The 27392-nt window shown below is 41.8% G+C and overlaps 1 protein-coding gene across 9 annotated transcripts in view; it reads right to left on the reverse strand.

Moving 5' to 3' along the window:
* Nucleotides 1-27392, reverse strand: part of ARID1B (AT-rich interaction domain 1B) — a 413283-nt gene that overhangs the window by 93606 nt on the left and 292285 nt on the right. For all 9 annotated transcript variants that reach the window (XM_046669908.1, XM_046669910.1, XM_046669906.1 and 6 more), the window contains one exon: nt 26177-26420. In XM_046669908.1, coding sequence (XP_046525864.1) covers nt 26177-26420 — 244 coding nt within the window. The remainder of the gene's footprint in view (nt 1-26176; nt 26421-27392) is intronic.

The raw sequence follows: 27392 nt of genomic DNA on the forward strand, positions 1-27392 counted from the left end.
GAGCGTATATTACCACTAAAGAAGGAAATTCATTTTGCATCTCTTTTGATTGTTACTGCTAATAAAGCAATAGCATCTACTTAGCATCCACCTGATTTCCATTGATTTAAGGCAGCTCAGTTTGTCTTTTCAAACTATAACGTAAGCTCCTTGAGACAGGAATCATGTCTTACTCTAATCCCTCCACCGGCATAACAAATATTTAATAAATCTTTATTTAATGGTCCTTAATCTGAAAACATGAATTAAAGGGAAAAAACTCTTCTTATTTTATTAATTAAAGAGAGACAATGAATTCTGTGAAGGCAGGAGATAGGATTTTGAAATTTAAGAACCATCAGAGGTACGTGATGATCTCAACTCACTTTCTGGCTCAGAGGTTGAAATGCATTTCTAAGACTAAAAATATTATAGAATTAAAATGGCAGTTGAACTTAGCAGAATCCTCAAGGCATTAGCTCTCCTGGCATGAGGACCATGCTATTTTATCTCCTAACCTCCCCCTTTGCTAAAATAAATTACAAAGACAGAAACATACACACACGCAAGCATATACGTCTCTCCCCGCACAGTCCTCTGGCGTGGCAGTCTGCGATCGTGCCAGACAGGTCAAACTAACTGCTTTGACCCCATAGGCCCTACTCTTCTATAGTTGGGAATATGGCTAAAATGAAGCACAAGTGAATAGAGAAGGACATTAATGCACAGAAGAGTACTACCAATTCCCCAGGTGCAGGTCATCATGCACAGCCTGGCGTTTTACCCAGAACAGCAGTCCTCTGGTGTTTCTAGCCAACAGCATCTCTGTTAGGCCAGGCAGCCTGAGAGCAGAGCAGGAAGAGCACTGTCCCCGGGCTCTCTCAGGACTGTCACTCCTTACTAACTCTAACAACGGTTGTCTGTGACAGCCGTGGAGGCACAAAGGTGATTTTACATCCATTTGGATAACAGGTGTAAAAAGTGGTTAAAATATAACATAAAACACTCTCGAACTGTTTTGGGGAGTTTAGGCTTCTTACTTTTAGAAAAACTTATGAATGTATTTCTGAGTGCTCCTGGGTTCAATGGCCATTCTTATTTCAGATAAAAACCTGAATTTATAGACACTGAGAAAGGTTGTGCTGTGAAAGCACTAGGAGTTGCTCTTAAGTTAGAGCAACACCCAGGAGAATAAAAAACAAACAGTACAGACTTTGGTTAACCATTCATTTACTCTTCGACATGTGTAATAAATTAGGATTAGTACCAAATAATTAAACGTAAAGTAAAAGACACAACATTCTGGATGAAAACAATTTCAAGGGTAAACACTGGTCATCCACTTGGCTACAGATACACAAAGTTGCTGTGTGTCCACTCAGGGTCACATGCTTCCTGTGAAATGCCCCAAGGCCCCCGATCTGCAGTCCATTTAGAAATTTACAGCACTCTGCAGCCAAATCCTGACTTTGTAAAATGTCACTGGGGAACCGGCTGCGCTAAGACGGTAAGTGCTTACATTATAATGATTGTTTCTGCATGACAGGCTGGATTCACAGACTCGTCACAGCCCAAACGAACAGCAATGCTCCGTTAACACAGGACGCCACTGCTTACACTAGGCACGCCCAAGGCACTGCTCTCAGACGCTTTATTTCAAGTAAAAATAAAAAAGGCTGTAAGAAACCCATCTCGTGAATTCACAATACTGGCTGTCTGGCACAATTCTAAAACAGGTATCTCTCTAAAGCAACGAGAAAATTCACTTATTAAATCCATCCTTTAAAGAAACAAACAAGAGCCTTTTCATGGTAAAGACAGATTTGCCCAACCTGTTTTAAATTCTCCATTTGCTTTTATTCCCATCTTTCCATTGACAGTTTCTTTCTTTCTTTTTTTTTTTTTGAGGAAGATTAGCCCTGAGCTAAATACTGCCAGTCCTCCTCTTTTTGCTGAGGAAGCCAGGCCCTGAGCTAACATCCGTGCCCATCTTCCTCTACTTTATATGTGGGATGCCTACCACAGTATGGCCTGCTAAGTGGTGCCATGTCCGCACCCAGGATCCGAATCGGTGAACCCCGGGCCGCCAAGAAGCGGAACGTGCGAACTTAACCGCTGTGCCACTGGGCTGGCCCTGACAGTTTCATAGTTACTAAGAAATAACTTCACCTCCATAAGCACAATATGGGCACAGTCACAGCAGATGATGAATCAGAAAATATGCTTGAGAAATATAATACAGAAGACTCATTTGTGTCCATGGTCTGTATAAAGAAGTCGATTCAGAATTAAGTAAACACCTTCAAGCCCATGGATTTTTATACGACGTATGTCTATCATAGGTAAAACCTTTTAAACACAGTTTGGTAATTATTTTAAGAGAATGTTGCCATGCATAGTGAACAAACCAATTTTATGAGCAGGCTTTAACACTAAAACTGAGTTTTTAAAGAAAGCCCCAGCTTCCCCCTCGCCTACGTCTAGAATGATGTAAGTGCACTGGGAAAAAATGACAACAGGAAAAAAATACGCTGTGAGCTAAATTCCACCACTTTACACCTATGCATTTATTCTCCAATGACCATGCACACAATATTGTGCAAGATTTTGGTGCAACAAACCAAAAACGAAGCATTAGAAAGTCATGTGAATTTCTACTTTTGCTGACTTAAAACTCTCAGCACAAGTCTATACCATGATTTTTTATGGAAAACTTTTATTTTTCATTAACTTTAGACGTAGACGCAAGTAATAAAACCAGTACAAGGAGCTCCCTTCTATCCCTTAGCCCACTTCCCTAATGTTCATGGAACCACAACATAATTATCAAGAGGAACTTCACATGGTACATTATTAACTTAAGATCTTATTTGCCTTTCACCATTATTCCACTTAATGTCTTTTTCTGGTCTAGGATCTCACATTGCATTTAGTTCTTATTTCTCCTTAGTTTCCTCTAGCCTATAAAAAATCCTCCGTCCTTCCTTATATTTTATGCCTTGACACTTGTGAAGAGTGCTATCCATTACACTGCAGAACATTTCCCAACTTGGCTTAGTCTGCTATTTTTTCATGATTGAAATGAGGTTAGGCATTCTGGGGAAGTGCACCACAAAAACGTCACGCCCTTCTCAGTTCATTCTATCAAGGGTCCATGACACGGACATTTCGTTTCTCGTGACGGTTCCCAGATGACTTGGGAAAGCTGGCGCCTACTGAGGTCCTCCAACAGAGTTACTCTTTTGCCCTTTTTAGTTGATAAATATCTTAGGGGAAATATTTGACACTATGCAAATCCTGTGTCTCCTTAAACTTGTACCCACTAATTTTAGCATCCATTAGAGAATCTTGTCTGCAACATTTACTACAGTGGTGTTTGCTAATGGTCACTCTTTATTTCCCTGTTTCCTTCCACATTTACTAACGGGAATCTATTGTGAGGAAGAACTCTCTCTTCTTCCCCATTTGCTTATGTATTTATTAGACGATTTCCATCCATATGGACTCCCTGTGGCAGACTTTCTATAGGCTGACCACCAATGAATTACATTCTTGTGTAATTCCCACCTCTTGACTGAGGGCAGAACCTATGACTTGACCTCTAACAAAAGGACGGACTACCACTCCTAAAATTATGTTACATGGCAAAGTTAAAGGAATCTTGCAGATGTAATTAAAGTCCTTAATCTACTGACTTTGAAGTCATCAAAAAGGAGATGATCCTGTGTAGGCCTGACTTTAAAAGAGGAGCTAGGACTTCTCAGAGCTGACAGATGCTCCTGATGGCCTTGAAGAAGTAAGCTTCCACAATGCGGTTCAGGCAGCCCCAGGACCTGGCAGCTCACTTCTTCCAACAACCTGAATGAGACTGGAAGCAGATTCTGCCCTGGTTTAACCTCCAGATGAGAACACAGACCATCCAACACTTCAACTGCAGCTTTGTGAGACCTTGAGCAGAGGACCCGGCCAAGCTGTGCCTGGACTCCTGGGCAGGAAAACTGTGAGATGATAAATGTGTGTTGTTTAAAGCTGCTAAGTTTGTGGTAATTTGTTACAAGAACAGAAAATGAATACACTTGGGTATTTGTTTTATTCTACGGGGTTAAAATCCAACACTAACGTTATTTTGTTGCTCAAACTGCTCCAGCTTTGGCCATTAGAAGCGCCTTCAAATCCTTCTTTTTTGGAACCACAAGATACTCCAGGATCATCTCGTATTTGTCCTGCCTCAGCCCTGTCATCAACCACTTCTAGGAGCCCTGGTTCTGTTATTAGAAAATGGTCCTCAGACTAAGATTGAGGCACTAGGTCTGCTCATTATTCCTGGGGTGTTCTCGCTTCTAAGCCCCCTCAGTGCACAGAGGGAGGAGATATACGGATGTGCGCTAACCCATCCGTATACACACATCTCTATTTCGATACTTGTGTGTGTGCGTGAGTTTATGCAACTACCGCTCATTCCAACCCAACACTAGAGGGTACATTTTCACCCTCGTCTTCCTTATTTACAACTTCTTTCCCCAACAGTACGACACCCAATTCTCATTAAATCAATTTACTTATTTGCTCAATTCTATTATATATACAAAGTAACTTCAGAATTACTGAGCTACATCCTTGTGAAAAACAGAGCCACATCAGGGTTTGTATTCCATTTGAGTTCCGCCCACATCCCGACTGGCCTTCACTGTTTTGATATTTTTGGCGTATGTGAAATCCTTCTATGGATCAAAAAGTGAGAGTTATACAAAAAGACATACGCAGGAGACTCCCTCCCTCCTCATCCCAGCTACCCTATTCCCAATCTCTTTCTTTCCACCCCATTCCCAACCGCTCTCTATAAATAACCAATCTCTTTAGTTTTTGGTTTATCTTTCCTACAAACTTTTTTCCCCATAAATGAAAGATACCTGTATATTCTCTTATACTATCTTCTTCCTTACATGAAAAGCAGGATGTCCTAGATTATCTTTCAGGTTTTGATTTTTTTCACTTAACAGTATGTCCTGGAAAGTACTTCCTATGAGTTTCTAAGATTTTCCTCATTTTTAAAATAGGTATATAGTACTCATTCGTGTGAGTGCTCCACAGTTTCTGCCACCACTCTCCTATGTTCGAGCACTGGGGTTGTTCCCAGTCTTTTGTGTATGCATTTTTGTAATGTTTGAGGTCTATCTGTAGGATAAATTCCTTGAAATGGGATTGTTGGGTCAAAAGGTTATGCATTTCCAAATTTCCCCTCATGAAGCTCTGAACCAATTTACATTCTCACCAGCAACGTTTGGAAGGGCCTGGCTCTACATAATCTCACTAACAGAATATGCTGTCCTTCAGAAACACTTGCCAGTCTCATATATATATATGAGATGGCACCTGAGATTTTTGAACTAGCTTTCCTCTAATTTTGAGCAAGTCTGACCACTTTTATCATGTTTGGGCTATTTTTATCTCACTGCTAGTGAATGTTTGTTCATGTCTTTCCCCCATTTTTTTCTATCTGGGTTTTCAGTCTTTTGTCCTGAAATTTTTAAGCATTCTTTATATATTAGGGATGTTAGCCCTTTGTGGTATAAGTTGTGAATATTTTCTCCTAGTTTGTCAGTTGTCTTTAGATTTTGTTTATGGTATCTTTTATAATGGAATTTTCTAAAAAATTGCCAAATTTGTCAATCTTCATTGTCTCTGCATTTTGAGTTAAAGAGGAATTCCCCCCGGTCTTCTTCAAGTACATGCATGGGTCCATCTTAATCTACGGGGAGTTTATTTTTCTGTGTGATAGGAGATAAGGATCTAATTTTATCTTTTGTGACGAGAACTTTCAAGATGTAGTCTTTCAGCATGTTTTAATGCCTAACATGTTTAATGCTAGCCCTCAACCCCACCCCCGTTTTTCTTTTTCAGTGTTTTCCAGTATGTTTGTTTTTTCTATATGAACTTTAATATCAACCTAACTATATAAAATGGGTTTCTGATATTTTTACTGGGATTTCATTGATATTATCAACTAACTTAAGGAGAACTGATGACTGCTGAGTTCATCTCATTCAAGAATAGGAGATAGCTCCCATTTGTTCCAGTCTTCTTTAGTTTCTTTCACGTACACAGCAGTTTTGCATGTTTTATGTTAGATTTATTCCTAAGCATTTAATCTTCTTTGTTGCTATTACACATGGGATTTTCTCTACCAGTATGTCTTTTAACTGTTTATTCTTTGCGTAGAGGAAGGATATTATTTTTGTATGTTAATTTTATATCCTGCTACTGAACTGAATTCTTTTACAGACTGAGTTAACTTATCATTGATTCTCTGGGGTTTTCCAGGTTTACTATTACGTCATCATAAATGGAGAGTTTTATTTCTTCTATGCCCATACTTACGCTTTTGAGTTGTCTTGTTTAACTGCACTGGCCAACACCTCCAGAACACTGCTGCATAGTAGTGGAGATAGTGGTCATCTTTGCCTTGTTTCTATCTTAGTAGAAATGTTTCTACTGCTTCCCCACTACATAAGATACTGGCTTTAAAGCTAAGGCATAAAAATTTTACCATATTGAGGAAGTATCTCTCAATTGCTATTTCCTTGAGTGTTTTTATCATGACTGGGTATTGAACTTTATTAAAGGACATGATATTTTTCCTTAAATTTATTTATATGGTCTATAATATTAATGGAGTTGTTAATATTGAACGAACCTTGCATTCCTGGAATAAATCTCGCTTAGTCATGGTGCATTATTTTCTTAACGTACTGCTGGATTTCGTTTGCTATTATTTTCTTTAGACTTTTTACACTAGCATAGGATTTGAGGGAAATTTTTCTAATTAAAAATAGCTTTTAAGAACTGGATCAAGGGACAGCCCTTGTGGCCTAGTGGTTAAGTTCGGCGTGCTCTCCTTTGGTGGCCCGAGTTTGGTTCCCGGGCACAGACCTACACCACTGGTCTGTCAGTGGCCATGCTGTGATGGTGGCTCACATACAAAAAGAGGAAGATTGGCAACAGATGGTTAGGTCAGGGTGAATCTTTATCAGCAAAAAAATCCCAAACAAACAAAAAAGAACTGGATCAAGGTAATCATCAAATTAAACATTTTTAATAACAAAACATTGAAATTTTAGTGTATAACAGAATTGGAAGAAAACAGGCTAACCTAAGTATTTTTGGCAAATTAGCACACATCCAGGAATGTATAACTTACAACGGGTGGACTGAGACATGATTAGAGCTTAACATACTTCACGGAGCAAGACGGTGGGGCAGTGAGTACTAACAAGTGCTGAGTTCCATGTTTCTTAGAGGCGACACAGTCTTAACACTCCTCATAGTTTTTATTTTACTTCTCTGTTTATTGCTTATCTCTTCTCACAAGAATGTGAGTTCCAGGAGTACAGAGAATTCTGTCTGTTTTGTTCCCTGCTAGATCCCCCAAGCCAGATATACGGCAAGCATTCAATAAATATTTGTTGAATAAATAAACATGTGGCTGATTACTCCAGAAACCAAGCCCAGACTAATAGTTAATTAAACCTTTGTTAGTTGTTCGTAATCCTATAGTTTTATTATTCTAGATCAGGAATGGTCAAACTTTTCTGTAAATTGCCAGTTAGCAAATCTTTTGGGCTTTGCAGGCCACACATTCTCTGTTGCAACGGTTCAACTCAGCTGTTGTGAAAAAGCAGCCAGAGACGATACATCAACAAAACAGCATAAACACAACTTTATTTACAGAGACAGGTGGTGAGCTGGATTTGGCTCAGAGGTGGCAGAGTCTGCGGACCTCTATTCTAAATGATAAGATCAGTAAAGAAACATTCAGGGACACTTGCTCCAAAAGTCAATAAACATCCAATGGTATTTATTAACGACAGCAATGACATATGAACCTGAAACGCTCCCCAATATTTAATAAAGAGGCCTACATAAATAAACGTCAGTAATGGAATTTGGTTTATGTCCTCTTCAAATCAGATCTCGTGTAGGATGTACTTAATGCAAGCGCAGTGCTAAGACCTAAATGGCAAGTGCATTTAGCAGGTAAATTCTCAGATAAGTGATTACTTGCAGGTTTATTTTCCAACTTTTTTTGGTGAGACCAAAACAAATAAACAAATCAAAACTATTGATCAGACACAATCATGTAAGTTATGCTCTCCCACTGCTGTGTTGGGTAGCAAATAATAAACAGGGGATGAACAGAATTGCCACATTAATCCTTTACTGAGGCTAAAACTTCCCTGGGTTAATTCCTTTCTAAATTACCACAGCATACAACTAGAGGAACTCAATAAGAACAAAAACACTGACTCTGAACTACAATAGCCTCTGGCAAACAAGTCATTCATCCTTTTTAAGTAATACTGTGCTATCTCTATATAATACTAATAGGCAAAGAAATACCAAGAAATGCCATTTTTTAAAAGTTGTAGCGGTCAGTGAAAAAGCATTTCTTCCCTTTACAGTGCTGCAGCTAAATAATCAACTAACCTAGGATGGATTTAGTTATCCAAGATGGAATAGTGATATAATTAATCGACATGGCAATCTGGAGTTTGAATGACAGACACTAGTACTGGACGTCAATTTTACTGCCAAGAACCCACTCTAACTCTTCAATTTTACTACATTAGATGACTTTGGGCAAAAGTGGATAAAGAAAAAGCAACAGCTGGAAAGCATATTTTTTTGCCTTACAAGTTTTCACATAAATTGGAGATGGTTTTATGTGATTGTAAAAAATGAAGTAAAAAATCACTGAGTACTTACTATGTATAAAGCAATGTCCTGGATGACGTTCTTCCATTAGTAATTCAAGACGATTGGCTTCTTAAAAGTAACATGAAATGACATGTTAAACCATAGAAACCTGGACAATTTCGCTGGCTAATCTTCACAATAAGGACCCTTGGGGTACAATGGGCATCAGGAGGTATTAAGCGATAAACACTTGGGTCCTAGTCATAAATTCCTTGAAATTAACAAGGGTAAAATAGGCTTATTGTTAGAAAAAGTAGGGTCTGTGAATTCATGTGAATTATATTGCTAGTTGTGGTTGTTGTCGAAATTTGAGAAAAAACGAAGAATACTTCCAGTCACTTTGCTACAAACTCTACTGGCATCGAGTTCTTTCCCTTCACCGTGGCTACAAAATCAATATATATTTCACAGTTTTTAGCAATTAGCAATTGAATTATTCTTCTGCTCTTCAAGAATTCTTGGTGGCGTCATTAAATTTAGTGAGTTAAAAAAAAAAAAACCACATTGTAGAAACTACTGCTACCAATTACCAACACATCACGACCAAGATCAACTTTCTTCTTGCACTTCCCTCTGACTATTATTCAGTTCTGCCCCAACCGAAACAGAGACGTTGGGTTGCCTTATTCCAATATATCCTCAGACTTTCTTCAGGTTACGGAAATCAGCTCTCTCTTAAATCTTTAGAGCAGAATATGGGTTTTAGCTGCCACAGTCTGACTTGACAGATCTTCTGGAGGATATATTTCTTATATTCTGCCAATCCCACCGGTAAGAGCGCTGTAACTTCTGACTATGGGCTGTTTTCATAGTAGAAGCTATTCCTTTAATTTCTGAAACATGAAGTACTGGTTAGGATCTTTTCTTCCACTATGATAAAGGACAAATATGATTTTCTTAAGAGATGGCAATTGGTGGTTTGCATGACGGACTCCTTATCTGGGGAAATCTTTCAATATCTTATCTTAATACCCAAACCAGAGTGTAGTAGGATAGTGCAGTCCTACACCCCAGGCAGCAAGGATTTCACTGGGCATTTTCTTTAGTGAACTTGAAATACCCACATAGGCCTAATGGCAGTGGTGTGGGCGAAAAATGAGTTTTCAAAAATCCATAAATTCATTGAATATTCTAGTCTCAGACATTTATTTAGACGAGTTAGAAAATTTATTTAGATGAGTTAAAAAACTCACAAATTTATTTTGAGGATAGCATCTTCCTGTCAACGTCTTCTATTTCATCTGCTTCGAGAAAGGAAACTTTAATATGCTCCAAAGCAGACATTTAAAATACAGAATCTGCTCGGGTTCCAGATTAGCGGTTAAGAGTTAACAGTTTATCCAAAGCGCCTGAATGTGGACTCACAGTACTCACTATTATTGGGTGCGTTTCAAACAGGATTTCACTCTTATAAGGTGCTGTATCGGGGTACGGAGGGTGGGAGAGGAAGCTGTGAACAGGCTGTCAACACAATTCTTTACTGTGAGCTACCCCACCTCAAACCAGAACAGTGTGAAGCAGAAAGTAACACTCTCCCCCACCTGTACCCTCCAGTGGGAACACAACCATGGCAACCTGGGCCCACAACCTCGGAAGACGAGCCCTTCCATGTCCTATGACTCAAACATCCATTCAAGACAGGGCTGGATTTTCCTAAATCCTTCTCTAAGATAAAGCTAACTGTTGCTGTGTCATTGGGTCCTAAAAATATAGATAAATCAGGGGCTGGCCCCGTGGCCGAGTGGTTAAGTTTGCGCGCTCTGCTGCAGGCAGCCCAGTGTTTCGTTGGTTTGAGTCCTGGGCGTGGACATGGCACTGCTCATCGAACCACACTGGGGCAGCATCCTACATGCCACAGCTAGAAGGACCCACCACGAAGAATATACAACTATGTACCGCGGGGCTTTGGGGAGAAAAAGGAAAAAAATAAAATCTTAAAAGACATATATATATATATATATAAATCAGTACTACAGAGGCAGGTCTGACTTGTGTACCTCTGGGCCATACAGGGAATGAGGAAACTTCCAAGAAGCCCTGAATGCGACAGAACCCTTACAGGAGCCACATACCTCCATTCCAGACAGCCAATCACCTGCTGCATTAGGCATTTCAACTATTCCCCTCCCTAGAGTCTGGGGGTTTTAATTCTCTTTATTAACCTCACTGCTAGAGTCCCAGATGGAGGACCTGCAAAGGCTGAAAAGTTGACCAGTAAAAAACAAAAGCTAATAAGGCACATTCTACATAGAATTATGCCTTCATTGGGGTTGGACTACAAATGCTTTGGGGTTTTGTTTGTTTGTTTTTATTAGAAGGATCAACTTGTAATAGTACACCATTATTTCATCTAACCCACTGGATTCAAACCAGAACTTTTCCAATCACCCTTCCTTGTCATTAAATATATTAAAATAGTTACCTAATGTCTTTCGCGTGGAAGTCAGTCTAATAGTCTGATTACCTGAAACTCATTCAAGGTCTTTTGGGTAGACACTTTTTTACAGAGAACTTGAGGCAAGAAACTAAAAAGGCTCCTGCAAAGTGTGCGACAAGTCAAGTCAGGGGATACAAGGCAGAAGAGATTTCTAGACTTTGCCATTCAGGTCACTACAAGCTTGGATAAATGATAAATTAGTGTCCTAAAACACTGACATACAGAAGACTCTCAGCTTCAAAATATGTTGCCAGCCTGACCATTCCCAAGTGACCTGGAGGGTGTGGGAAAGGTGTAGGTTTTTTTTTGTTTTTTTTTTTTTTTGGTGAGGAAGATTGGCCCTGAGCTAACATCTGTTGTCTATCTTCCTTTTTTTTTTCCCTCCCCAAAGCGCCAGTACATAGTTGTATATCCCAGTTGTAAGTCCTTCTAGTTCTCTCTGTGGGAGGCCGCCACAGCATGGCTTGATAAGCAGTGCATAGGGCCATATCCAGGATCCGAACTCACGAACTTGCGTCCAGGCCACCAAAGGGGAGCGTGCAAACTTAACCACTGTGCCACTGGCCCGGCCCCTGGTGTACTTTCTTTCAGTCCTGCCCTACAGCTGCTGACGGGCCTGAGCAACACAGCATGCCCTGGCTGACCACTCTCTCTCTGGCTCCACTCAGTTTAGCTGTTCCTTACTCCTCCAATAACTGTGACGAAGTGAATAAAAACTGTGTCTCTTTGTGAAAAAAACAGCCACTGAATAAAAGAAAAAACTTTAAGGAAAGCTTATCAACTTGTAGTTAACTTGAGGTGTGAGGATACAAACAGGACACAGGGAATAGGAGCAAATGCGACTTGACTGAAAGCAAGAGCCACTTCCGTCTTTCCACTTTCCGTTCAGGGTCTCAGGAGGCCTCCCCTATGAACATCTGAGATGCACTGAAATATATAAGCCACCATACTGAAAATCTGCTGTCTATACTCAGCATTCTCATAAATATACACCCTTTTCAATAGCTTTAAAGTATAGGTACAGGGGCCAGCCCAGTGGTGCAGCAGTTAAGTGTGCATGTTCTGCTTTGGCAGCCTGGGGTTCGCCAGTTCGGATCCCGGGTGTGGACATGGCGCTGCTTGATAAGCCATGCTGTGGCAGGCGTCCCACATATAAAGTAGAGGAGGACGGGCACAATATTAGCTCAGGGCCAGTCTTCCTCAGCAAAAAGAAGAGGATTGGCGGCAGATGTTAGCTCAGGGCTAGTCTTCTTTTTCAAAATAAAAAATAAAAAAAATAAAGCGCAGGTATAAAATCCAAAGGTCTTTGGGTACAAAGAGATCCCCTTGGGGGGGGGGGAGTATGGGTGTGCTTGGATGTGACATAGCTCACCTGTCCTACACCAGGAAGTCGAGGTCCACAGCCCTGCGTCATCTCTAAGAAAGTGGTCAGTTCTGATCCTGACTCACGCAGAACACCAGACACAAGATGCAGAACAGCCACCAGCTAAATCTGTTCTAATCCTTGCTTTGATGTAACGTAAGAGGTTGTGTGGGGGGGGGAGGGGTGGCCCCAATGGAGCAGGCAGTTTATGTTTCTCTCACTAGGACAAATTAATAAAAACAAAACCTAATTTCCCCCGACTCTTACCCATTCTTATTCCTCCTCAATATTTTTCCTCTTTCTAAGATGCCTTTTTTGTTCGAGAAGCTTAATATTTGGCTGCCTTCTGAAGAAATGGGTATAGTGACAGATGAAAGACTTGTATTCATCGTATAATTCAGAATGAGGGGAAAAAATCGACTGCTGTGCATTTAAGATTCTAACAACCTTGCAATTTTGTAGAGTCGTTTCCCCCACCCGTTCTTTTGAAGAAATCTGCTTTTATTCTGTTAATAACTAACCACAGTTGCAGCAGCATGGATCCGATTAGCAGTTCTTAGGGTACAAAGGGGAGAGGGAAAAAAGCTGTGAACGGGGTTGCCAATTTGTCCACCTGGGCCCCCAGGAGACAGATTAGATGAGGCGCCTGCTCCCCTTCTCCACTTGGTCGCTGCTCCACGCCGCCTGAGAGCGACAGGCCTTTTTAAGGCACTTTCTTCAAGAAAAAAGTTTCACTTGCCTCCATCTTCTTGCTCTCATCACAAATTTCTCATTCTGGGTCCCAACGTGTCATGACAACTCTCAACTGGAAACGTGGGTAGCTCTGATAAGCACCACACCCGGATGCACACTGTCGTGGGGTCGTTTTGCATCTACAATAGGAACACAGCGGGCAGCGCCCGTGTGCCCTGCAGGGGTGAGGGACCACACCTTCCAGGCCGAAAGGCAGTGCATATGGTAGCCCCCGGCCTTTCTGTGCTGCTTCTGGATGCAAGATAAGGTAGGAAAACAGATCTAGTTTGGGAATTAAATATCGGAATTTGAGGAAAATAGCACAATATATATAAATTTGGGACCAACAGATAAAATACTGGCATTATACGCAAGATGGTTTCTACATATTTTCTACTTAGGTATGGAATTGTCAATTTATGTACTAAAATAATATACTATTTTCTCGAAGGCTTTAAAAAACTCACTGCATTTGTAATTACATTAAATAATGAGAGCTTATTTTTGTGATAAAACTTAAGACTTCTAAATCCCTGGTATAAAACTACTTTTAAAAAGTAACAAGGGGCCGGCAGGGTGGCACAGTGGTTAAGTGCACACGTTCCGCTTCAGTGGCCCGGAGTTCGCCGGTTCAGATCCCGGGTGCGGACATGGCACCATTTGGCAAGCCATGCTGTGGCAAGAGTCCAGCATATAAAGTAGAAGAAGATGGCCATGGATGTTAGCTCAGGGCCAGTCTTCCTCAGCAAAAAGAGGAAGATTGGCGGCAGATGTTAGCGCAGGGCTAATCTTCCTCAAAAAAAAAAAAAAGTAAGAAGACAGAAAGCTAACGCATAGTACGATGCTGAAAGACTTAAAGAAACCCAGGCTTCTGAGGGAACTCTATGTTCTAAGAGGATCGCACACACTTGACATCACTTTACTATTTTTATTAAAGGTACTAGGGGCAGGTACTAGGTATAAGGCAGGGGAGGCAGCAGCAATGCTCTCAGGGCTGTGCCTCTGAGGTGCAAAGTACTGCCAGCCCAGCGCCAGGGCCTGGCTGTGGGCAAGGCAACACTCTGGGAGCCAATCGCAGACGGGCCTGTGGGGCTGAGCCCAGGTCGCACGGAGCCCCTGATATGGGATCATTGTGAGCGGCAGAGTGCAGACCACAGCAACGCGGGCACGAAGGAAGGAATCTGGACCACAGACTTTTTCATCAGTTCTTTTATTTCATATTTTAAGTAAACATTCAGCAAGTATGCTTTTGAAATGTATCTTTTCCACGAAGAGACATTTTTATCTTCTTCTACTTGTCACTTTCAAATATCTGGAGTATATTATTCACGTGTTGCCGAAGCGCAAATTCCAGTCACTAGCTAATATTTCACCACTCCACGTTTATCCAGCCAGTGCTGACACTGGCTACTTGGAAAATGGGAATATATCTGGGTAATGACAAAACTCTCTCCACAGCCAATCTGTTCTTAATTGGACATTTTCTTTGAATATAGGGTTAGTTATTAATAATAGATATTTATTAAAAATAATGAGATAAAAATGGGATATTAGGCAATTCCAGAATTTTGCTACAATATATACGTGGCAGAATTTCTGTGTATGATGGATTGGAACCAGGGAGGGTCAACGTAGGTAGACGTCTGGTTCAGATCAACAAACCCTAGGGCCACTATTTCAGGTTCTGTTTATAAGGGGAAAGAAAGTAAAATAATCTATCATAGTGGAATCTCTTTCAGGAGAAAGGGGAATAGAAAGATCCCATAAATTGTGAAACACAAAGGCAGAAAGATGGCTCCCAGCCCGGGGGAGGAAAGGTTCTACAAGGAGTCAATTTTAGAACTTTCTTTACCTGACTTCCTGTTTGTTCCAAGAGCTCTTTAATTTGGCCAGCATTCACTGAGTGCCTCTTACTTGCCAGGGATTGTTCTTAGCACTGGGGATAAAAAGGAAGCAATTCTCACTGCCTTCAAGAGGCTCCTGGGTGAGGTGGAGGACCCATGGAGGGACAGATGGACTCTCTTTGGCATGGAGAGGTCAGCATTACTTTGCAAAGAGAAAGACACTAGAGCCGGGTCTTGAGGGTTAAGTAGGAGTTTGCCAGGCTGGTCAGGGGCCAGATGGAATTTCCAGGCAAAAGGAATTCATCACAAAGTCATGATCAGTAGCACTGAAACAGGGAATACAGAACTAGTTTTCCTCTGTCCACTTCTAACAAAAAGCAATGATACAATAAAAAAATGACACAATGAGGTTCAGCTCTCTTTAAGCATGTTTGTGCCGTTTTTCAAGCAGAATTTAAAGGACACGATTCTTAGATTTTGTGTGAGATGGACTTAAAGGAATAATTGGAAAATCAGAAAAAATGGCAACATGCTGCCTTATAAAAATGGGCATTCACCCCTAAACTTTTCTATGTCCTCTACATACACAGTCCTAACGGGGAACGTTAGCTTCCTTTTCAAACATGCCCTCCACTTCGAGGGAGACGTTCAGCTGTACTGGACGCAGTTGGTCTCTTGCATATTCTAGAAACGCTTTCTTTGCACGGCTTCTACAACACCACACTCTCCCTGATTTTCCACTTACGCCACTGGCTGCTCCTTTCCCTGTGCACGGTCTCTACGTTACTGAGCGTCCTACGGTTCAGTCCCAGAACTCTTCTCTCGGTATTCCTCAACGCTGGCTACCAGAACAACCACAGGAGAGCTTTAAAGACATACTGGTGGAGTATTCCAGTCAGACCGACCGAGTCAGCATCTCTGGGGGCCGGGCTAGCACGGGTCCTTTCCAGGATGTTTTGTGCAGCCGGTGTCAAGAACCACTGACCTTCACTCATTCCCTATGTCAGTAGTTCCTAGATTAGCAGCTTCAGCATCAACTAGGAACTTGCTGGAAATGCGAACTCTCCAGCTCCACCTCAAACCTACTCCAGAAACTGGGTGTGGGGCCCAGCCATCTATGCTTTCACAAGCCCTGCAGGTGATTAAGATGCAGGCTACATACCTGAGGTGATCCCAGATAGAACCTTAAGGACTCACAAACTTATTTCCCCAGCCTGGATCTCTACTCTGAATCCAGATTCTTCTTATAATGAGCTGCCTATTCAAAATGTCCCTTTGGATGCTTAATAGGTATCTCAAATGTAACACGTTCAAGACCGAATTCTTGATTCTCCCTTCAAAAACTTGCTCCTTCCTTTGTCTTCCACTGTACAGAACCACCATGTACCAATTTCTTGGGCCAAAAATCTGCCCCCACCACTGTTACCACACGTCCAGCCACGGCCTACTCCCCAGCTGCCGCAGTGGCCTCCCACCTAGGCCCCCCGCTTCCACCCGGGCCCTATAGCACTCTCTCCACTCAGCAGCCAGCATGGTCCTTCTAAAGCCTATACTGAACCCTGCCATCTCCACCTTCCAGTGGCTTCCCATCACACCTAAAAATAAACTCCTAAATCCTAATCAGAACCTACAGAGCCCTGTATAAGCTGGCCCGTGGTCACTCCCCAATCTAACAGCCTACCCATTCTGTCGCCACTCCCCATGACTTCCTTATCTGTCCCCTGCTCAGCACACCAAGCACATGACTGATTCAGGGCGTCTGTCCTGGCTCTTTGCTCTGCCTGGATCCCTCTCTCCCAGACATTCCGTGCTTTTGCCCCTCCATCCCCGAGTCTCTGGTTTGCATAATAATTTCTAAGAGACACCTTCCCTATGCACTGCCATGGAAATAAGCAACCTAATTTTTTCCCTAACAATACCTGACAATAAGTTATATACTTATTTGCTCATTTCCTGTCTTTCCCACTAGAATTTAAGTTTCATGAGGACAGGGCCCTCTGTCACTTATGTTCAGTACTTTCCCCTAGTTCCTAGAAACATGCCAGCAGCATAATACACATTCAGTACTTTGCTGAATGAATGAATCAAAGAAGAGAATGCTAAATTAAGAAAGTAAGGAAAATGAGCAATTGGGCTGGTTGGCCTTCCTTGGGAAATCATCTGATTTATCCAATAGCAAGAGTGCAAAATGCTCCTTAAAAAAAAATCCAATGAATTAATACATTTGGCATCCTCTGCAAGGTCACATTCTTGGCATTCAGCTCTACGCATTTAACGTTGTTTGCAAGTACAAACTCCTATGTCACTTTCAGTTTGGAAGGGAGAATATCAACATTAACAGTCCCCAGTTATAGCATTTATAAACATGCAGATGTGGATTATTAAAGATTAATGCATTTTAGGATTGGTGTCGGCATTCCGTTTGTCTCATGCCGAAACCAATTCTGTTCTTCATTAGTCAATGACAACACACATCACCCAGTTATGGAAGAGAAATCAAAGGTGCAAGTGTGTGAATTGAGCATAAGTGATGGAACTGATTAGGACGAGCCTTAACGGGTATAATCAATCAACACATCATCATCATCCTGGCTCCCGGGTTATCAGAAGATAGGGAAATAAACATAACACTCTCCGTAAAATGGTTTTGTTCGTTTCACAACTGCAACTTATTCTCTTTAGAAAATACAGTAACTCACATCAGAAGTCTGTGAAATCAACTTGAGGAACATCTTGTCTACAAGGACTACTCATTTTACCATCGTTTTCCAAATGGAGTCAACTGATTTTTGAAACTTTTACTTCTAGGCTAAAATTAGTTCATAAACACTTTCGTACTCCTCCATTCCAATTTCCCATTCCCAGGGACGACAAAATACAGCAGGTCAATGCCAATGGCATTTCGACGGTGGCAGCACCTTGCTGATTCGAGAAGCAACAATCTTCAATCAAGCACAAATTGAGAGCGGTGACAGTCTACTCAGCTCGAGAAATGGAAACAAACAGTAAAGATGGTATTTGAAGTGCTTCTTCAGTGAACAATGCAAAAAAATCCTGGAGAAGTAGAAGAGGATTGCTGGAGCCACCATGTAAACATATTAGTCACTGAGAATCCTAGAGCAAGAGCAAGCACAAGTCCTGCCTTGGTGACACAGGCTTTCCTATATTTTCATACGCAGAAGAGCAAAGAAAGGGAATGCAAAATGAGAGACAAGTTGAATCTGAACTGCCTAACTTAATTTTAACTAGGAGGGGGAGCAAAACCAACTGGGAATGTGTATTTTGGGAAAATCCTAATGTTCTCCTATTTTTGAAAGTGGGAGGAGAAGTGGAAAAGGCTTAATTTGAAATTTGTTGGAATGGAAGAACTGAAAAGATTTCTGCTTCTGAAAAAAAAAAATACTCATCCCCCAATTATCAGAATACCTGGCTTGGGTCAGGAGGGACCTCTAAGGGAAGAGGGGCTCAGAACCCTGGGGCAGCGGTGAACCTGCCTTCTAGAAACAGCATACCACCCATGACCAAAGGACTGGATTTCTATAACCAGGATCCTGGCTGAATTTTAAATTAGTATCTTAAAGGGGAGGGCTCTAATAACTAACAACCAAGCCATACAGAGCTGTGATGGCATCTTGCTAAAAGACAAAATGTATTGTTGCTTTCTTAAGTGTTGCTAAGCATCATTTGGAAAGGATCTGAAATTACTGTTTTGTATAACATACAAATATTTTACTTTGTAAGGGGAAAAAAAATACTGGCTGAAGTTCTCTTTGGTTTGCAGAACTGCTAAATTGATGTTTTCTGGGCTGCCACAGATTAAAAACACGGATATATCAATGGCATTTTGTGTTTAAGAATTTTCTTTCCGGCTCAGCTTGCCAATAAGCAGCATGCATCTTCCTTGCAACAAGCTGTCGCAGGATTTCTGCTTTGAGCGAAGCCAGAAAAGAACACTTGATAGATGTTTTAAAATAAATTACCAGGTAGGGGGACTGTGCAGACTTTAGAATAAAAAATTTGTCATTACAGGCAATGCCATTTTAGAGATTCCTCCAATGTTATCATGAAGGAAAATGGTTTTGAACCCCTTATATATGGAAATAAACTCATGATTTTACCCTGAGTTTTATTAACCAAGGGTAAGTTAAAAAGTGGAAAATTTACTTATTTAGAATAAGACTTGACTTCTAAAAATCCAAGGGAATGAATTAAAAAAGAGAGAGAGACACACTGGTTTGCACCCTCCTGTGTTCATTTTATAGGTACTAATCTTGACAAATTAGACCAGGAACTGTCATTTCCTCTCACTAAAGTCTTTCCTGTTCACTCCAACCTATGACTATCTCCTCAGTGCAGTTCATTTTTCTCTTTCCCATTATAGCATCCTTCTAGAATCTGCTTGTCTGATGTCAAATTAAGCAAGAAAATTAGTTTTTTGACCAGAATATCTTCTTGTTTGTATCTGCAGCCATATCAGCTCCTACAGGAGCCTACTTAGCTCTCACTTGCTAAGTAAGAAGGCAAAACTGGGTGAACACTTACACAGAAGAGCTCCAAATATACCAAAATGCTGCCCAAGACTTATTTTCCACATCTAATCTGATGTGTGCCACCCTTTTTGGAATGCATTCTTTCAGTGTCTAAGATTTTCCTGAGGGGTACAAACTCATTACGGCTAGTTGGTATGCTGGATGCATCGCTCGCCATCCAGGAACTGAAGTGAGAAAGCTTCAGAGAATCAGGCTTAACTATAAAGTAACCGGTGCTTTATGAGAGTGGAAGGGCTATCTACGGGCTGTTAAAACCTGTGATCCTCGTCAAAGGACAGCGACTTAAGTTATATGCCAGGTATGAGTCTGTGTAAGTAAAGGGGCGCAGCGCACAGGATGCTGCGGTCTGTGGGGAGGACCCTGGAAGCAGCTCAGCCCTGGAGGACCGTGTGCACACGGGGGCAGACGCTCCCGCGGGCTGGGGAGGGAGGAAAGGAGAGCTCCTGGAGGAGGGAGGCATGAGTAGAGAAAGACGGGAGCAATGAAGGCAGCTCTTAAAAGATTAATGAAAGACTTCTCTCCACCTCGCCCTCCTTCCTCCTCCACACCCTCCCTGCTCTCAAACCACCGACCCCCTGGCCTCTCCCTCTCCTTGGGCCAGCAGCCAATCTGGGGAGGGGTGAGGTGGGAGCTGAGCCACCTCCAACAGCAAAGCACATCGACTTTAAAAAGAGGGAGCTTGATTTTCATATTTGATGAAACTTTATTTGATTTCTGTCTGTGATGGCTAGGAAGATGTTTAATAAACACCTAGCACTGTGCAAGAATAAGAATAGCCACGAAACAGGTGTCTATTCGTGGTGACACTAATGTCAACCCATCATTCGGTATCTTTGGTCCTAATCTGCTATAGTCAATAGCCCTTCTGCAGTCAGATGAAAGTAACTTTATTCCACCTAAAACTGAACTTGGTACAAATGCCAAATGCTCTAAAAAAGAATGGGGGGGAAAAGTCTCTTCAGGAAATTTAGTTACTATCCTTACATCTATGTTAGAAAAACCAATGAACTACCCTCAGCAGTCTGAACATTTCAAGTTTTCCTAAACAAAAGCGTTTATCAGGCTTCGAACAGTTAATATCTGCCTGCCCATCACCATCCCCCACTGTATGTTCACCCTTCTTAATATTTAAACACTGTTGCTGCTTGCAGCACATGGAGGAAAAAGCTGACAAAAGCCTTTGGCCAATAAAATAAAAATAAAAATAAATGTTCGGCTTATTTACATTTTTGCTTTGTTAGTAAACTAGAATGGTTGGCTCTGGAGGCAAGACAAGGGAAATTAACATCCACTAAATCTTCTGGCAACAGCAATGCATTCTGATGTTCTGCTGTGTCAGCTTCCACTGTGTGTTAGGACGAATTAGGCCCAGTGTAGACCTACACAATACATTCGAGACCCAGTGGTTTATTCTCCCTAAACCAAGGGAAATAATTCTAGGATGTAACCCAGGAAGCAGCAAAAGCACAATGTGATGGAATCATTTATTAGAAGGGAAACAAAATGTTTAATATCGTACATTTCAGAATCAACTGCACCTGACATTGTGGATTTACATGCACATTACCACTAAGAAAGATGGAGATATTTCATTTGCCTCTAAATATAAATACATCAATATGAAGAGGAGAGAAAAATGAAAACAATAAGTACAAAACAAGAAAATTTATAATGGCACTGGGGGAAGGTATAACGTATACATTTCTGTTCTCAAATGCTTGTTAAGATTCAACAACCAGGGCTGAAGTCTTTCCCTCCTCACCATAGAGAGCTGCCACGCTGGAGCCCAGCAAGGCGCAGACAAAGGGACAGGATCCATGTGGCTACTTACCACAGAAAATCTCCATCCTGCTTTCCAAAGAAGGCAGGAAGGAAAAGCCCCACTGAGTAGGGATGTGCCAGGGCCAATGCTGTGCCAGTGTATCACAGGGGTTGTTCCCATGACACTCGCAGTGTTTGCGAGGCGGCATGACAGGAGGGCACATTTGCAGCGGGTGGAGAAACGGTTTAACAGGCAAGAAAACAGACTCAGCCATTCGGGATGCTTTCCTGGGTTTTGTTTCTCTGCCTCTGAGATACTTCTCATTTGCTGTCAATTTCATGTACCACAGCCGAAATGGAGAAAAAGGACTGATCTTTCCAACAAACCCTGGGAAAGCAGCACCAGGACGAGTCTCCCACCACGTTTTGGCTTCCCCTCATCCCAGCTATCAGCTACACAACAGCTGTGCGTTTTAACAATGACTTGCTGGAGAGACAGTGATTGAAAGGGCCAATCTGTGACACGTGGAGAGGCGGGAGCAAGATAGAGCGGGAAGTAATGGGAGGGAAGCGAGGTCACAAAAAACAAGTCGGTGCTGGGAGTGAGAGGAAGGAAGGGGAGAAAAGAAAGCAAAAGGCTACATACAGAAAATAAGGGGAAATGCCAACGGATGTTCCCACAGCAGCAGTTTGAGAATCAGGCCTTGGGTGGGAAACCATGCACACACTTTTTTTTTTTTTTGGAGGAAGATTAGTCCTGGGCTAACATGTGCCACCAATCCTCCTCTTTGTGCTGAGGGGAAGATTGGCCCTGAGCTAACATCCATGCCCATCTTCCTCTACTTTATATGTGGGACGCTGCCACAGCATGGCTTGCCAAGTGGCACGTAGGTCCACACCCGGGATCCGAACCAGCGAACCCGGGCCGCCGAAGCAGAACGTGCGAACTCAACAGCTGTGCCCCTGGGCTGGCCCCCTCTACCTGATATTTTTATTTCATTGGCATGGATTTGGAAACAAAGGAAGATAAACTGTAAATTATCTTAGGATCTAATGCAGAAATTAACAGAATTGAAACATAAAAACTAGCGATGGGAAAAGGAGGAGGTGAGATTACTAAATGGGTATAATTATTCCTCTAAGGGAAGAAGGTGTCTTTGCATTTAGTTAAACAAAAAACCAAAACAACTTTATGATCATCTCTAAAGTGTGGTTTTGAACAAATCCCCTTAAAATAACACCACATAAAATTTTGGATGAGTATCTCTCAAAAACGTATGTCTGAATGTCCCCGGGCCTAGCTGTGGGAACAGAGTGGAGAAACAGGTAGTGTCTGGACTCAAGCCATGGACGGTGACCATCAGGAGGTCCAGGACAAGCGTGCTCACAGCCCTGTGGCTCCTCTGTATGGATTTAAAAAGGGGGCCCCGTCCCCTAGGCGAGCAGCCTGAACTTCACTCGTGTGCACCTCTCAGGCCCATGTCCCTGTGCAATGAGCAACCTGCTTGACTGCACGTGACAGCCCTGGCTAGGGTGGTGTTGACATTAGTTAGGTGATGTTGTCCTGATACACCCAAAAAAGTGAGAGAAATAACCCAGGATCTTGAATGGCACCTATGGTTCAATTTTATGCTAGACCAGCCTGCCCGTCACATCACACAGAGGTCAGTCTGCCTCTGATCTGAGGGGAGTTTAGAGTCTAGTTTTCACCTTATTCTTCTGGGCTCCTCTTAACCTTCTCAGACCCAAGCCTCATGAAGAGCAACCGCTCATCTATCTTTTTTTTCAAGTTAGAAGAAAAATGGGTTCACCTTTGCGAAAATATATTACACTTTTAGATGTAGCGGTCCTCCTGAACGACCTCAGTAAACACAGCGACTCATCAGTGGGAACTTTACATACACGTCTTCTGAACTGCACAAGAACCCCACCGGATCAGGGATCAGGAGACCTGGTGCCAAAACCAACTGTGCTGTTCTGGACAGTGATGACCATGGATGGGTCTCTCGCACTCAGCTTCAACAATAACAATAACCGTCATCACAGCCATGCTAACACGCACCAAATGTCACCATGGGCCTGCTGTAGTGTAGTCACATGCCTGACCTTTACGGGAACCCTGTGAGATGTGGTTATCATCTTTACGGACGCAGAAACTGAGGCAGAGAAGCCGAGAGGCTGGTCCAAGGTCACACAGCTCGTAAAGGAGCTCTAAAGTGAGGAGGTGGGATCAGACGAGGATGGAAGTCCATCCAGGTCAGGTGTTGTGTGTAATTCCACTGGGGAGGGAGGTAAACAAACGCCAACACTGCTCATCAGATCTTCTAAGAGATTATTCCTCTCGGAATAACACTGACATTAGGAAATGCCCTGTTTGCCAGGTTTTATGCAATTCTATTACTACATGTCTTCACACTCAGCAAGGAGAGCTACGGATTTACTTGAACAGCACGCCCCCTCACAGGTGGAATGTTTTCTGCGTCATTTCTTCTCCTGTACAGATCACTGAAGAGCTGCTTCAGGCACCTGGCAGATGCAGGCTGCAAGGAGCCGACTGGGGACGGGATGGTGAAACGAGAATGTCGGCCCAGGCAGTTAGCATTTCTGACACAAGTTCAGAAAACAAACTATACGCTTTAAACACCATCTCCAAGAAAGGTGAAAGCTTTCTATCAAAAAACTCACTTTTACAAGAAGTTGAAAGAGAGAGATCACACTTGGGTCCTCCCTTTGGTCACTGTGAAGCGGGGGTCTCACTGCACGGTGCTCATAGGTCACTGGAAGAGTAACCCACTGACCAATTTTCATTGTGTGCAAAGCACAGCTCACGGGACCTGAGACCAGTTCCACCTGCCGAGCTACCCGCTCCACAGCAGGCAATGTCACGTGTCTACAGTGAGCCCTTCTGTGGGGTTATGTGTTCTATCCCGCACCAAAATCCACGCAGTGCAATAGAGTCTCAAAAGCCCCATCTGGAATGATAAACGTGTGTGTGAAAATCCCCAGAGGGTGAACGACCCACGCCAGGGATTTTAAATGAACAACTACAATATCTTTATACCTCAGAGAAGGTTATTAAGTCTTTTTGACCCAATTCGGAAAGCGGAGCGAGTTCTTGAACACATACAATATTTTACACAGAACTTTCCAATGTATATGTAGGTGATGCCTCAAAAACCATCTCAATACCAAAAATCGCCTGACGAATTCTGGAATATGGAGTACTCATAGCTTTAAAAATATTAAAAGCAGATAAATCCAGGTTTTATTACAATCATTATGAGGACAAATATTTCTGAAAGAAAAGTAACATCAAAAACACCTTAATCAAAATGAATTCAAATTATAGCTATATCCAAAATATGGATGAATCTTAGAAACATATCATTTAGTCAATAAAGCAAATCTTAGAAGACCACATACAGTATGATTGGGGTGACCTTATTTCCTGATTGGCCCAGAATGTTCCCGCGTTATGCCTGATGTCCTACTGTAATTATTAATAGCAACTTTTACATGCTCACAAGTATCTCACCTTGGATGACAAATTATATAGTTATTCTAAATATGATACATTTCTATAAAGCTCAAAACTAAGTAAGACTAACGATATACACTTTATGAATGTTTGAAATAAAATTCTTTAAAAAAAAGAAACCCAAAGCCAAAAGAATGATTAAAAACATATTCTGAGATATCTGAGGCACGGGGAGAGGTATAGAGCTGAAAATAAGGAAGGCACACACAGGTAGATACAGTAACACTAGTAACATTCCAGCTCCCAACTGGGGGTCCGTGAGTAGTCATTTGATGTGCTATGTATGTTTATACATATATTCACATATATATGACATCCCATAATAAACTTTTTTTAAATATAAAAGGAGTAAAGTGGCAAAACTACCATCCATGCTTTCAAGATAACAGAACAAACTATCAGAAAATTTATTAGCAATTCAATATCAATTCTGATAGGTTAGTAAAAAGCACTTTCTGGCAGCCACCTATATCATGTTAGCACAAGTGACATAGAAAAACTTTACATCTAGTTTGCAGATAAAGGAAAGCTAGTTGCTAGGTGGGTTTGAATGGATGAAGTCTGAGATAAGCAAGCTGGATGAGGATGAGGCAGCTGACAAATAAATAAGTAACCTCAAGTACACAACAAAGGAAGCAGAAGATACAGCAGTATGACTACTGACATGGCTGAAGGCAAGAGTTAACTGGAACATGAACTCCTTATAAGAAAATTAGAAAGTAACAGTTTGTACCAGTAACAAGGCCTTGAACGTGTGCTGGCAAATTAAGACACTGATAAGTATAAATACTAAAAATATTTTAGAAAATAACAGCCATGGTACAAACTAAATAGAACCATAAATACCAAGACCACTACTAGTCACCAATCTCACCTTCATGGCACTTACCAGAGGATCTTAGTTAACAGAATCATTACAAAACATATGTTAAGAGAATAAATAATTTTATGGCATAATTTAAGGCAAACGTGCAAACCGAAAATGTCAAAGCAATTGGTGATTTTATTAATCGGGTGTTTATATTCATTAGCTGAGTGTCTTTAGGAATTGAGACTCTTGCATGTTTTGGTGATAATTCACAAAGTTATGCTCCTAATACGTGGTGCCATCACTAGGTTTTCAAATGGTGAAAAAAGTAATGGAATGGACGTCGCTATTAATGAACGCTAGGTCTGTCTTTACTATAGAGTAAAATAATATTATTAAGAAATGAATACCTGGAATACTTGCAGGAGAAATTGGGCCAGATCGTGACTGGTTGCTGCCAACAGGAGAGCCGACAGGAGAAGGCGAGGGGCCCCCAGGGATGCTGGAGAGATGGGGGGATGCGTGCGGAGAGAAAGGCGACTGAGCTGGGTTGCTCTGATCCCCTTGGCTGCTCGTGGACCCGGATGCACTGACCGCTGAGCTCAAAGTGGCTTCCGTTCCCGTGGGGAGGTCATCGATGGAGCCAGACAGGTCCTAAGAAAGAAAGAAACAGCCTGTATTTATAGAGTAATATGTATTTGGACCAATATCTCATCAAGAGACTATCTGAAAATCACAACAAGGCCCCCTTCAGAGACAAAGGTTTTCTGGATAACAGCCAGAATCCAGAGCATGGCCAGTTACTTCTGGAAGACTTTAATGAGGTCTCTCATAAGTTGAACCCATAAGATCTGGTCTATCCCTAAAAAGTGAGGGAAGTTGTGCCTCTCTTTCATAAACCCATCCTACAGCTTTCCTTGAAGCAGTGAGCACCTGGTCCAAGGCAACCTGTTCAAGAGTCACAGGAAACAGCACTTTAGGCGGCCACTTACCATCTGAATGGCATGTCTGATTCCTAAGTGATCACTTCAGTAAACTGAAAACTATGGCTTTGGATCATTCTATTTAGAAGTCAATGTTGGAGCACTGTCTGAATTTCAAACTAGGACATTCTGATGTAATGGCAGTCAAAATTTTAACCAAACCTTGTGGTGAGAAATTCTTACATTTTAAGGAATTGCAAAAGTGCCATTAAAATAAAGTAGTGACATGTACTTTGATACGATATTGTGCAAATAAGTCCCTTAGACAGTTCCTGTGGCAGAAGGAGTCCTATGTTATACCTTACTTTTTATAACAATTGTAAGCAAACAATTTTAATGCTATCTAATTCGATTATGCCTCTAAGGCAGTTATTAAAATCCCCATTTGACAGATATAGAAACGGAAGCTCAGAGAATCAAAGTTATTGTTGAATGCATCTGCTGCTGATGATGAAGGGGGCATTAGAGAAGAGAAGGGAGGACACTGTCTTTCGCACCCTCATCAGAATGCGAGGGGGCCAGAGACTTTATTCTGGCCTTCCTCACAGCTGTGGCACCGGGGCCTACAACGGGGCCACCAGCAGATGCTCGGTAAGTCAGCGCAGCCCTGCCACGAGGACTGGATTCTCATCACTAGGTCTGC

This window comes from Equus quagga, chromosome 8 (genome assembly GCF_021613505.1).
Source record: "Equus quagga isolate Etosha38 chromosome 8, UCLA_HA_Equagga_1.0, whole genome shotgun sequence".
Lineage (NCBI taxonomy): Eukaryota > Metazoa > Chordata > Mammalia > Perissodactyla > Equidae > Equus > Equus quagga.